General features: G+C 41.7%; 1 protein-coding gene across 1 annotated transcript; it reads right to left on the bottom strand.

Moving 5' to 3' along the window:
* Positions 1 to 9,499: 9,499 nt before the first annotated feature.
* Positions 9,500 to 10,432, bottom strand: LOC135519879 (odorant receptor 131-2-like). Its single transcript, XM_064945080.1, has one exon. It carries the CDS (start codon positions 10,430 to 10,432, stop codon positions 9,500 to 9,502), a length of 933 nt encoding a protein of 310 aa, XP_064801152.1.
* Between the last annotated feature and the right edge of the window lie 3,703 nt (positions 10,433 to 14,135).

Genomic DNA, 14,135 nt, shown 5'->3' with positions numbered 1-14,135 from the left:
AATAGCGAGACTATATACAGGGGGTACCGGTACAGAATCAATATGCGGGGGCACCGGTTAGTTGAGGTAATTAAGGTAATAAGCACATGTAGGTAGAGTTAGTAAAGTGACTATACATAGATAATAACAAAGAGTAGCAGCGGTGTAAAATGCGGGGGGGGGCAATGCAAATAGTTTGGGGAGCCATTTGGTTAGATATTCAGGAGGGTTATGGCTTGGGTTTAAAAGCTGTTTAGAAGCCTCTTGGACCTAGACTTGGTGCTCCGGTACTGCTTGCCGTGCGATACCAGAAAGAACAGTCTATGACTAGGGTGGCTGGAGTCTTCAACAATTTTTAGGGCCTTCCTCTGACACCGCCTGGTGTAGAGGTCCTGGATGGCTGGCAGCTTAGCCCCAGTGATGTACTGGGCCGTACGCACTACCATCTGTAGTGCCTTGCGGTCGGAGGCCAAGCGGTTGCCATACCAGGCAGTGATTCAACCAGTCAGGATGCTCTCGATGGTGTAGCTGTAGAACTTTTTGAGGATCTGAGAACCCATGCCAAATCTTTTCAGTCACCTGAAGGGGAATAGGTTTTGTAGTGCCCTCTTCACGACTGTCTTGGTGTACTTGGACCATGTTATTTTGTTGGTGATGTGGACACCAAAGGACTTGAATCTCTCAACCTACTCCACTACATCCCCGTCGATGAGAATGGGGGTGTGCTCGGTCTTCCTTTTCCTGTAGTCCACAATCATCTCCTTTGTCTTGATCACGTTGAGGGAGAGGTTGTTGTCCTGGCACCACACTGCTAGGTCTCTGATCTCCTCCCTATAGGCTGTCTCGTTGTTGTCTGTGATCAGGCCTACTACTGTTGTCATCGGCAAACTTCATGATGGTGTTGAAGCCTAGTAAAATAAAAAAATATATAAAAAACAATTGATGAGCTTTGAGGGTACTATGGTGTTGAACACTGTGCTGTAGTCAATGAATAACATTGTCACATGCAGTAGGTGTTCCTTTTGTCCAGGTGGGAAAGGGCAGTATACAGTGCATCATCTGTGGATTTGTTGGGGCAGTATGCAAATTGGAGTGGGTCTAGGGTTTCTGGGATAATGGTGTTGATGTGAGCCATGACCAGCCTTTCAAAGCACCGCATGGCTACAATTGTGAGTGTTACGGGAGGGGGGGGGGGATAGTCATTCCGGCAGGTTACCTTAGTGATCTTAGGCACAGGGACTATGGTGGTCTGCTAAAAACATGTTAGTATTACAGACTTGGACAGGGGAGGTTGAAAATGTCAGTGAAGACACTTGCCAGTTGGACAGCGCATGCTCGCAGTACACGTCCTGGTAATCCGTCTGGCCCCGCGGCCTTGTGAATGTTGACCTGTTCTGAATGTTGACCTGAGGTCTTACTCACATCGGCTGCGGAGAGCCACTCAGTCCCCTCCTGTACTCTTCATTATTTATTTTTGTATGGCAAGGATTAAAAAGGATTTGCCAGTAGATGGTCAACTGGATTCATGATGATGACTGCTAGCTAAGATTGGGAAACTATGATGTTGACATGATCAGTCCAATTAAAGCTACTGTACATATAACATGATTTGACGTAATGTTATCTCTGGCCAATGACCTTGAGCCTTCTTGGATGGGCACTTCTATAGCAGCAGCCGAATGGTTAGAATTTGCAATGTCTCCTCTTACACTTGGCAGTGACATAAAGTCCCCATGAGTGACAGAACACTTAGCCAATCACGGCGCAACGCTCCGTTTTTTCTGTTGGCTTGCCCTAGCACCACAGAAAGCTCTGAGCTAGGCTGAAACACCTGCATTTTGCGGCTGTCTTACGCAAGAAAACAAATAATAAACCATGTTTGTATGCGAATTTATTAACTCAATGATATATATCATTTTTACAATGTTTGCAAACTGATATGTGACACGTATTAATGCCAAAATAACATTCAAAACAGCCAATGTTTGCTAAAAATGCGGGGTTCAATACTCTGCCCCACCTGCCCTGAATGACGGGTCACCTCTACTCACAGCTGTAATCGCTGCCTGTCACGACTTCCACCGAAGTCGGCTCCTCTCCTAGAAAGACGTCACCGGCTTTCTAGCCATCGCCGCTCCATTTTTTATGTCTATTTGTTTTGTCTTGTTTCCATACACACCTGGTTTTCATGATCTAATCACACTGCATGTATTTAGTCCTCTGTTCCCCACAATGTATTTGTGTGTAATTGTTTATTGTTGTATGGGTATATTCACACGCTAGACTTTTGTTCATGTTCCGTGTTTTGGGCACTTTGATGTCATTTTGTGCTTATTTATTGACTGGAATTAAAATGCGCCTGTTAACTCCACTCTGCTCTCCTGCACCTGACTTCGCCTCCCGTACACACCCGTAACACTGCCAAAGGTGCTTCTACAAAGTATTTGATTTGATTTTAGTTGGATCTCTTTTAGACCACAGTTGGACTAATCTTCCAAGAGTCCTTAAACATTAAAACATTAAAATACAAAAATGCGCAGGTGTGCGTAACGATGGTGACAGTGTGCGCCATAACAAGCAGTCTGATGACCTATAGGCCGGAGAGGGAGCACACGTGACATTGATTCTTCATCTACCATAGTCCAGAACAACTTTCCTAACTTTCCTATCTTAGATGGCCACCAAGATGGCATAGCAGTCAGACGTCCTTTGTCCTCGTCTTGTCGTGTCCCGTATATATACTTTCTTCGCATACCTTTTTATATATATATTTTTTATTTTCCATAAACTCAACTTCAAAACACTCTCCTGCAACCCGCCTCACCAATTTATTTACAAAAAAATAAAGTATTATTTACCTCAAATCTGAAATCCTCCATAGAAGCTAACCAGAAGCTAGCCAGAAGCTAACCAGAAGCTAGCCTGAAGCTAACCAGAAGCTAATCAGAAGCTAGTCAGAAGCTAGCCAGAAGCTAGTTAGCTTCTTTACTGGCTAATGGTTAGTATTCAGCTAACCACTGTTTGTGTACATCAGTTATCCTTTAGCTCAAATCGCCAGTTTTGTACAGTGCAGCTCGGACAGGAACATACCAGACCTATTTTCTCACCATGTCCCCGGATTTCAACCACAAGCTCTGGACATTTACACCTAGATCTCGCAGCTAGCTAGCTGCTATCCGTGTGACTATCGGCTTACGTCGATCCCGGAGCAAACATCAATTATTCCGGAGCTAGCCAGCTGAAGAGTTCCATCAGCCACTTCTGGGCTACAATCACCTATCCGGACCTGTTTTTACTGCCAACGCGGAGCCCCATCGGGCCTTCACAAATGGACTACCGACGTTATCTGCCCGAGGGAGTTATCCAGCTGGCTCCTCCGTCGCGACGTTACCTGAACGCCCATCTAATCGTTAGCTGTCTTATCGGCTGCTATCTGAATAGATCTATCGGACAATTTTATTTTATTTTTTCTTGTGCCTCTATAACTATATCTATTTTTTGCGAATTAGATTGATCCCCTCTACTACACGGAACCCCATTAATCCTACTGACGGAAATGCACAAGGTGGCTAAAAACAGACCTCCATCCTATGCTAGCTTGCTACCGATGACCCGGCTAGCCGTGACCCCAACCAACCTCACTACGAACTGGACCCTTTTGATCACTCGACTAAGCATGCCTCTCCTTAATGTCAATATGCCTTGTCCATTGCTGTTCTGGTTAGTGTTTATTGGCTTATTTCACTGTAGATCCTCTAGTCCTGCTCACTATACCTTATCCAATCTATTAGTTCCACCAACCACACATGCGAAGACATCTCCTGGTTTCAATGATGTTTCTAGAGACAATATCTCTCTCATCATCACTCAATACCTAGGTTTACCTCCACTGTATTCACATCCTACCATACCTTTGTCTGTACATTATACTTGAAGCTATTTCATCGCCCCCAGAAACCTCCTTTTACTCTCTGTTCCAGACGTTCTAGATGACCAATTCTCATTGCTTTTAGCCATACCCTTATCCTACTCCTCCTCTTTTCCTCTGGTGATGTAGAGGTGAATCCAGGCCCTGCAGTGCCTAGCTCCACTCCTATTCCACAAGTGCTCTCTTTTGATGACTTCTGTATCCGTAATAGCCTTGGTTTCATGCATGTTACCATTAGAAGCCTCCTCCCTAAATGTGTTTTATTCACTGCTTTAGCACACTCTGCCAACCCGGATGTTCTAGCTGTGTCTGAATCCTGGCTTAGGAAGACCACCAAAAATTCTGAAATGTTCATCCCTAACTACAACATTTTCAGACTAGATAGAACTGCCAAAGGGGGCAGTGTTGCAATCTACTGCAAAGATAGCCTGCAGATTTCTATCCTACTATCCAGGTCTGTACTCAAACAATTTGAACTTCGACTTTTAAAAATCCACCTCTCTAAAAACAAGTCTCTCACCGTTGCCGCCTGCTACAGACCACCCTCTGCCCCCAGCTGACACCATATGTGAACTGATTGCCCCCATCTATCTTCAGAGCTTGTGCTGCTAGGTGACCTAAACTGGAACATGCTTAACACCCCAGCCTTCCTACAATCTAAGCTTGATGCCCTCAATCTCACACAAATTATCGATGAACCTACCAGGTACCTCCCCAAAGCCGTAAACACGGGCACCCTCATAGATATTATCCTGACCAACTTTCCCTCTAAATACACCTCTGCTGTCTTCAACCAAGATCTCAGCGATCACTACCTCATTGCCTGAATCCATAATGGGTCAGCGGTCAAACGACCTCCACTCATCACTGTCAAACGCTCCCTGAAACACTTCAGCGAGCAGGCCATTCTAATTAACCTGGCCAGGGTATCCTGGAAGGATATTGATCTCATCCCGTCAGTAGAGGATGCCTGTTTTTTTAAAATGCTTTCCTAATCATCTTAAATAAGCATGCCCCATTCAAGAAATTTAGAACCAGGAACAGATATAGCCCTTGGTTCTCCCCAGACCTGACTGCCCTTAACCATCACAAAAACATCCTATGGCATTCTGCATTAGCATTGAACCGCTCCCGTGATATGCAGCTTTTCAGGGAAGCTAGAAACCAATACACACATGCAGTTAGAAAAGCCAAGGCTTTTTCAAGCAGAAATTTGCTTCCTGCAACACTAACTCAAAAAGGTTCTGGGACACTGTAAAGTCCATGGAGAATAAGAACACCTCCTCCCAGCTGCCCACTGCACTGAAGATAGGAAACACTATCACCACTGATAAATCCACTATAATTGAGAATTTCAATAAGCATTTTTCTACGGCTGGCCATGCTTTCCACCTGGCTACCCCTACCCCGGTCAACAGCACTGCACCCCCCACAGCAACTCGCCCAAGCCTTCCCCATTTCTCCTTCTCCCAAATCCAGTCAGCTGATGTTCTGAAAGAGCTGCAAAAACTGGACCCCTACAAATCAGCTGGGCTAGACAATCTGGACGCTTTCTTTCTAAAATGATCTGCCGAAATTGTTGCCACCCCTATTACTAGCCTGTTCAACCTCTTTCGTGTCGTCTGAGATTCCCAAAGATTGGAAAGCAGCTGCGGTCATCCCCCTCTTCAAAGGGGGGGGGGCACTCTTGACCTAAACTGCTACAGACCTATATCTATCCTACCCTGCCTTTCTAAGGTATTCGAAAGCCAAGTCAACAAACAGATTACCGACCATTTCCAATCTCACCATACCTTCTCTGCTAAGCAATCTGGTTTCAGAGCTGGTCATGGGTGCACCTCAGCCACGCTCAAGGTCCTAAACGATATCTTAACCACCATCAATAAGAAACATTACTGTGCAGCCGTATTCATTGATCTGGCCAAGGCTTTTGACTCTGTCAATCACCACATCCTCATCAGCAGACTCGACAGCCTTGGTTTCTCAAATGATTGCCTCGCCTGGTTCACCAACTACTAGAGTTCAGTGTGTCAAATTGTAGGGTCTGTTGTCCGGACCTCTGGCAGTCTCTATGGGGGTGCCACAGGGTTAAATTCTTGGACAGACTCTCTTCTCTGTACACATCAATGATGTCGCTCTTGCTGCTGGTGAGTCTCTGATCCACCTCTATGCAGACGACACCATTCTGTATACTTCTGGCCTTTCTTTGGACACTGTGTTAACTAACCTCGAGGCAAGCTTCAATGCCATACAACTCCCCTTCCGTGGCCTCCAATTGCTCTTAAATACAAGTAAAACTAAATGCATGCTCTTCAACCGATCACTGCCTGCACCTGCCTGCCTGTCCAACATCACTACTCTGGATGGCTCTGACATAGAATACGTGGACAACTACAAATACCTAGGGGTCTGGTTAGACTGTAAACTCTCCTTCCAGACCCACATCAAACATCTCCAATCCAAAGTTAAATGTAGAATTGGCTTCCTATCTCGCAAAACAAAGCATCCTTCACTCATGCTGCCAAACATACCCTTGTAAAACGGACCATCCTACCAATCCTCGACTTTGGCAATGTCATTTACAAAATAGCCTCCAATACCCTACTCAAAAAATTGGATGCAGTCTATCACAGTGCCATCCGTTTTGTCACCAAAGCCCCATATACTACCCACCATTGCGACCTGTACGCTCTCGTTTGCTGGCCCTCGCTTCATACTCGTCTCCAAACCCACTGGCTCCAGGTCATCTACAAGACCCTGCTTGGTAAAGTCCCCCCTTATCTCAGCTCGCTGGTCACCATAGTATCACCCACCTGTAGCACACGCTCCAGCACCACGCTCTGGTCACCCCCAAAACCAATTATTTCTTTGGCCGCCTCTCCTTCCAGTTCTCTGCTGCCAATGAATGGAACGAACTACAAAAATCTCTGAAACTGGAAACACTTATCTCCCTCACTAGCTTTAAGCAACAGCTGTCAGAGCAGCTCACACAGCACCTGTACATAGCCCATCTCTAATGTAGCCCAAACAACTACCTCTTTCCCTACTGTATTTATTTATTTTGCTCCTTTGCACCCCATTATTTTTATTTCTACTTTGCACATTATTCCACTGCAAATCTACCATTCCAGTGTTTTACTTGCTATATTGTATTTACTTCGCCACCATGGCCTTTTTTTGCCTTTACCACCCTTATCTCACCTCATTTGCTCACATCATATATAGACTTGCTTCTACTGTATTATTGACTGTATGTTTGTTTTACTCCATGTGTAACTCTGTGTTGTTGTATGTGTTGACCTGCTTTGCTTTATCTTGTCGCAATTTTCGCAATTGTAAATGAGAACTTGTTCTCAACTTGCCTACCTGGTTAAATAAAGGTGACATAAAAAATAAAAAAATAAAAATGTATTATATATAAATGGTTTTAAAGTACTGTTTGAATTTATATATTGAAAGGTTTCTGGTGTGCTCAGATAAATTATTCAATTTCTTTATTGCTCTAAATCTAAATGTTATTTTGCCTATTTCTCTTGTCTGGATAACACATAGATGGTGGACAATCTATTCCTAGTATTTACTTAATGTCTATCTCGTACCAACTGAATACTGTTGTGAATAGAGTTTGGCCATTTTAAATTGTGTATATTATGAAATAAAATAAGCATGTTTTTTAAATGATCTTGTTAATTGATGACCAACCAAGAGCATTGCACATGACTACAACAGAAGAACCATATCTCCACCTTAAAGCAATCCTTGCTGCTTTGTTCTGTGAAATCTACAGTCTCCTAATTTAACTAGCTGATGCTTTTCCCCAGACCACAGAACAGTAGTTCACATCATGGCCAATTAATGCTAGGGGTTATTTGCTGAAGAATCTTTCCTGGTAAATATTTAGTTATCCTTCTGATCATGCATGCAGTTTTAATATTTATGTTCATAGATTAGTTATTTGAGACGACCATGATAAGCAGTTGTCTAGCTGCACTCCTAGTCGTTTGGTTGCTGCAACTTCCTCAAGTTGTACTCCCCCCATACTTAATTGTATCCCATTATGTGTTGGCCTTTTCCTGGTGGAACAGACCAACATAACTTTTGGTTTTATTGGTGTTTAAAACAAGTTTGTTCCTGCAAACCCACTCCTTGATATTTTCCAAATCTCCTTGTAAAGCTTGCTGTACCTGTTGAACGATTGTCTTGCTGTAGAAAATGTAGTATCATCTGCAAATATCATAACTTGAGTTTCAGATAAGGCACAAGGAAGGTCGTTGGTATATATTAAGTACAGAAGTGGCCCAAGGCAGCTGCCCTGCGGTATTCTACAGTTTAAAGCATGAGGGGAAGAAAATGAACCATAGATATAGGTGGACTGTTTCCTGTCAGTTAGATATGACTGTACCCAATTCAATGCCACCTCTTTAAAACCATAAAGCAATAATTTTGTCAAAATTATTTTATGATCCACTAAATCAAATGCTGCACAAAAATCAAAAAATAGTACACCCACAAACATGCCATTATCCATAGCGTTCAGCTACTGGTCAGTTATGTCAACCAATGCCGTGGTAGTGGAATGGTTTTTGCAATAAGCATGCTGATTGGCTGTAATCAGATCATTCTTTTCCATGTACTCCCATATTGTCTACTCACAATACCCTCTGATATCTTACTGAGTGAAGGGAGTAGACTAATTAGTCGACTATTGGCAGGAGTAATTGGTTCTTTGCTGTCTTTCGGAATAGGACACAGTTTAGCATGCTTCCGTACATTTGCAAGCATCCCCTTTTCCAGTGACCAATTAAATATGTATTTCAGTGGAGCTGCAATCTGGGGAGCAGCATATCGAAGTAAAAAATTGTCCATAAGATCATAACCTGTAGATTTACCATCGGGTAATGACTTCAATAGGTTTAACACCTCTACTAACACCATTTGTAGACTGGTGCTCATAATATGATAATCAATTAATTGGACAATAGCTTGTTTGGAAGAATGGGTGTTTACATTATCGCTCAGTAAAACTGTATTCCATACATTTTTTTATTATTTTTTTCACAATCAATAAAAGCATTTTTGTGAAATAACGTTTCTTTGTTACAATTTCATTTAACTGCATAATTATGTAGTGTTCTATAATTGTGTTGATCAATTTCTAGTTTAGATTTGTGTGCATCTTATTACAGTTCATTGCATGTTTTGAGGGAGCTTTAAGATATATATATCTCAAACACAAGGTTAACTGTTACTTTAACTGTTATATTATACTGTCCAAACAATACATATCATTTACAAATACATTTCTGACTTAGGTTGATTTTTTTTACACAATGGTATCATCTTATTTAGTGACAGATTACAATTATTTTCCCTAAACTATTTAAGCTTAGCAACAGGTATCAAATTATATATGCACATCTTTATTATTTTGTTCTCAAGTTTGTAAAAAGAAAACATAAAATGATACATGACTGATTTCCAAATAAGTCCAACATAATCTTTCTGTTATTTCTTAGAAAACAATCACTCAATGTACAAGTGACTGAAAAGCAAATACAGTACATACACAGATCTCTGTATCTTTGCAGTACATCATGATACAGTCACTACTGGCTTTACTGAGTTTCCGAAGCCGAAAGCAAAATAATATTTGAAGATGTGTTTGAATGTTGTGTCTCTCAGGCCGTATATGAGAGGACTCAGACACCTGGGGAAGATTATGAGGCCTACAAACAGAACATACTGAATATGCATCACTACCACAGGGTCCATGTGCCAGTGAATCAGGGTGTTAATAGTGTTAAAGAGGGTGGAGGAGAGACACAGGCCCAGCTGAATCAGGTGTAGGAGCACTGTTTTGTGGGCCTTACTGGCTGAAGTCTTGCCAGAGGAAGCAGACCTAGCTGTGACCAGGATGGAGATGTACGTGTAGGTAATGATGACACCTACTGTCACAAAATTCAACGTGGTGAGAGCTATGTCTAACTCTATATAAATCTGTTGTGTGTATAGATTGTTCCAGCTGCAGAAAATCTGCATAGTAAAAGGTGTAGACTCAATTGTAACAAACACAAAGACTTCAATGAGAGAGTGTAAGGAGCCCAAGACCCACATCACAGCGATGGCCACATGTGTCCTCCTGCAGGTGGCAATCTGAGCGTGTCTCAGTGGGAAGCAGATGGCCACATACCTCTCCAGTGACATCACAGCCAGGTTGAAAGGGGAGATTATTGCAATGATTCCCGCAGAAGAAGACATAACCATACAAACATAGCTAATTATCTTCAGTCTGGTCACAGCAAGCATATACATCACCATACTCATAGTAAGGTGGAGAGAATCAGTGAAAAGCAAATGGCCAAATAGAATATAGCGAGTGGTTTCCTGAAAGACAGGCTTACTCATCAAGGTGAACAGCATAACACAATTTACATAGAGGAAGAGAAGACATGGTGTCATGTACAGGACAGCCTTCACAGGTACCCCATACAGCCTCTGAAAGGTAGCTCCTGTTGTATTATACATGGTCTCAGAGTGATTCATATCTGTAAAGAAATAACACAGGTTAAGTGTAATATAAGTCCATAAATGCATGATCTAAATTTGCAAACATAAATGTAGCCATACTCTTGATAGGAAACAAAACAGATCAAATCTAAAGATACACTCAAGATGTAATCAACGTACATCATTTTGTAAATGTATTCTTTTAGGATAAGTCTACATTGAGAGAAGAAATCCTAACAATGAGTCAGAGGGTCCCTGTGTTGGTGTTTCTCTGAGTTTCTTGGAGTGAGTGGAGTGAATGGTGGATTTGCCTGTCCTCGTCTTCATATAAAGCGCTCACACAAACACAACATAACACCATCACGTGTCCATCTAGTTACCAATCACAAGACAACAAGGTGATCTGGTCTCTTGGCAACTGCACGTGAGGGTTACAGCACATTGTTCATTGTCAATATTGGATGTGCCCATAAATGTTGTGTGTTTTTCTCCCCCTTTTTTATCATTCCCTCATGCCGCAACAATTGGAAGAGCCTCCTAATTCATGTATCATTATCATGTACTTTTCATTTCGCCCAGCTTGACAAACTGGTAGCCTCCAAGTGAGATACCACTACAGCTCACATCCCACTCTCTTTGAATGACCATAGTCTGTTCTAAGTTTTACCACTTACAGTATATGTTTCTCAAACTAGACACTCTAATGTCCTTGTCCTCTTGCTCAGTTGTGCACCGGGGCCTCCCACTACTCCTTCTATTCTGGTTAGAGCTAGTTTGCGCTGTTCTGTGAAGGGAGTAGTACACAGAGTTCAAATCAAATCAAATCAAATTGTATTTGTCACATACACATGGTTAGCAGATGTTAATGCGAGTGTAGCGAAATGCTTGTGCTTCTAGTTCCGACAATGCAGTAATAACCAACAAGTAATCTAACTAACAATTCCAAAACTAATTTCTTATACACAGTGTAAGGGGATAAATAATATGTACATAAATATATGAATGAGTGATGGTGCAGAGCAGCATAGGCAAGATACAGTAGATGGTATCGAGTACAGTATATACAGTGCCTTGCGAAAGTATTCGGCCCCCTTGAACTTTGCGACCTTTTGCCACATTTCAGGCTTCAAACATAAAGATATAAAACTGTATTTTTTTGTGAAGAATCAACAACAAGTGGGACACAATCATGAAGTGGAGCGACATTTATTGGATATTTCAAACTTTTTTGACAAATCATAAACTGAAAAATTGGGCGTGCAAAATTATTCAGCCCCCTTAAATTAATACTTTGTAGCGCCACCTTTTGCTGCGATTACAGCTGTAAGTCGCTTGGGGTATGTCTCTATCAGTTTTGGACATCGAGAGACTGAAATTTTTTCTCATTCCTCCTTGCAAAACAGCTTGAGCTCAGTGAGGTTGGATGGAGAGCATTTGTGAACAGCAGTTTTCAGTTCTTTCCACAGATGCTCGATTGGATTCAGGTCTGGACTATGACTTGGCCATTCTAACACCTGGATATGTTTATTTTTGAAACATTCCATTGTAGATTTTGCTTTATGTTATGGATCATTGTCTTGTTGGAAGACAAATCTCCGTCCCAGTCTCAGGTCTTTTGCAGACTCCATCAGGTTTTCTTCCAGAATGGTCCTGTATTTGGCTCCATCCATCTTCCCATCAATTTTAACCATCTTCCCTGTCCCTGCTGAAGAAAAGCAGGCCCAAACCATGATGCTGCCACCACCATGTTTGACAGTGGGGATGGTGTGTTCAGTGTGATGAGCTGTGTTGCTTTTACGCCAAACATAACGTTTTGCATTGTTGCCAAAAAGTTCAATTTTGGTTTCATCTGACCAGAGCACCTTCTTCCACATGTTTGGTGTGTCTCCCAGGTGGCTTGTGGCAAACTTTAAACAACACTTTTTATGGATATCTTTAAGAAATGGCTTTCTTCTTGCCACTCTTCCATAAAGGCCAGATTTGTGCAATATACGACTGATTGTTGTCCTATGGACAGAGTCTCCCACCTCAGCTGTAGATCTCTGCAGTTCATCCAGAGTGATCATGAGCCTCTTGGCTGCATCTCTGATCAGTCTTCTCCTTGTATGAGCTGAAAGTTTAGAGGGACGGCCAGGTCTTGGTAGATTTGCAGTGGTCTGATACTCCTTCCATTTCAATATTATCGCTTGCACAGTGCTCCTTGGGATGTTTAAAGCTTGGGAAATCTTTTTGTACCCAAATCCGGCTTCAAACTTCTTCACAACAGTATCTCGGACCTGCCTGGTGTGTTCCTTGTTCTTCATGATGCTCTCTGTGCTTTTAACGGACCTCTGAGACTATCACAGTGCAGGTGCATTTATACGGAGACTTGATTACACACAGGTGGATTGTGTTTATCATCATTAGTCATTTAGGTCAACATTGAATCATTCAGAGATCCTCACTGAACTTCTGGAGAGAGTTTGCTGCACTGAAAGTAAAGGGGCTGAATAATTTTGCACTCCCAATTTTTCCATTTTTGATTTGTTAAAAAAGTTTGAAATATCCAATAAATGTCGTTCCACTTCATGATTGTGTCCCACTTGTTGTTGATTCTTCACAAAAAAATACAGTTTTATATCTTTATGTTTGAAGCCTGAAATGTGGCAAAAGGTCGCAAAGTTCAAGGGGGCCGAATACTTTCGCATAGGCACTGTACATATGAGATGAGTATGTAAACAAAGTGGCATAGTTAAAGTGGCTAGTGATACATGTATTACATAAGGATGCAGTAGATGATATGGAGTACAGTATATACGTATACATATACGTATACATATGAGATGAATAATGTAGGGTATGTAAACATTATATTAGGTAGCAGTAGATGATATGGAGTACAGTATATACGTATACATATGAGATGAATAATGTAGGGTATGTAAACATTATATTAGGTAGCATTGTTTAAAGTGGCTAGTTGTAGGAGATCTTCAGTTTCTTGACAATTTCTCGCATGGAATAGCCGTCATTTCTCAGAACAAGAATATACTGATGAGTTTCAGAAGAAAGTACTTTGTTCCTGGCCATTTTGAGCCTGTAATCGAACACTAAATGCTGATGCTCCAGATACTCAACTAGTCTAAAGAAGGCCAGTTTTATTGTTTCTTTAAACAGCATAACAGTTTTCAGCTGTGCTAACATAATTGCAAAAGCGTTTTCTAATTATCTATTAGCCTTTTAAAATTATAAACTTGGATTAGCTAACACAACGTGCCATTGGAACACAGGAGTGATGGTTGCTGATAATGGGCCTCTGTATGCCTATGTAGATATTCCATTAAAAATCAGCTGTTTCCGGCTACAATAGTCATTTACAACATTAACAATGTCTACACTATATTTCTGATCAATTTGATGTTATTTTAATGGACATTTTCATTTTCTTTTCAAAAACAAGGACATTTCTACGTGACCCCAAACTTTTGAACAGTAGTGTACATTGCTTTGAGACCCGGTTGTGCCTACTTACAACTCCTGCTGTAACACCCCTACCACTCTGTGTAATGTCAACAACATGGCTTTAGGATTGTTTACAATTCTTTCCATTTGGTTGGCAGTAAATTACATTTAAGGTCAGGTGGAAGACAGGATAAGCTAGACAACTGTACCTTTACCAGTGGGTTAAATTATAGCCTTTGGCCTTTGACCACTGATCCCTGACAAGCAAGCATGTTGAAAG

Source organism: Oncorhynchus masou, chromosome 29, assembly GCF_036934945.1.
Source record: "Oncorhynchus masou masou isolate Uvic2021 chromosome 29, UVic_Omas_1.1, whole genome shotgun sequence".
Classification (NCBI taxonomy): Eukaryota; Metazoa; Chordata; class Actinopteri; order Salmoniformes; family Salmonidae; genus Oncorhynchus; species Oncorhynchus masou.
Note: the sequence above shows the minus strand (reverse complement) of the source record. Positions and strands in the feature narration are given on the sequence as shown.

Coding starts and splice junctions, on each gene's coding strand:
- LOC135519879 (XM_064945080.1), bottom strand. CDS start 10,432: ATGTATAATACAACAGGAGCTACCTTTCAGAGGCTGTATGGGGTACCT.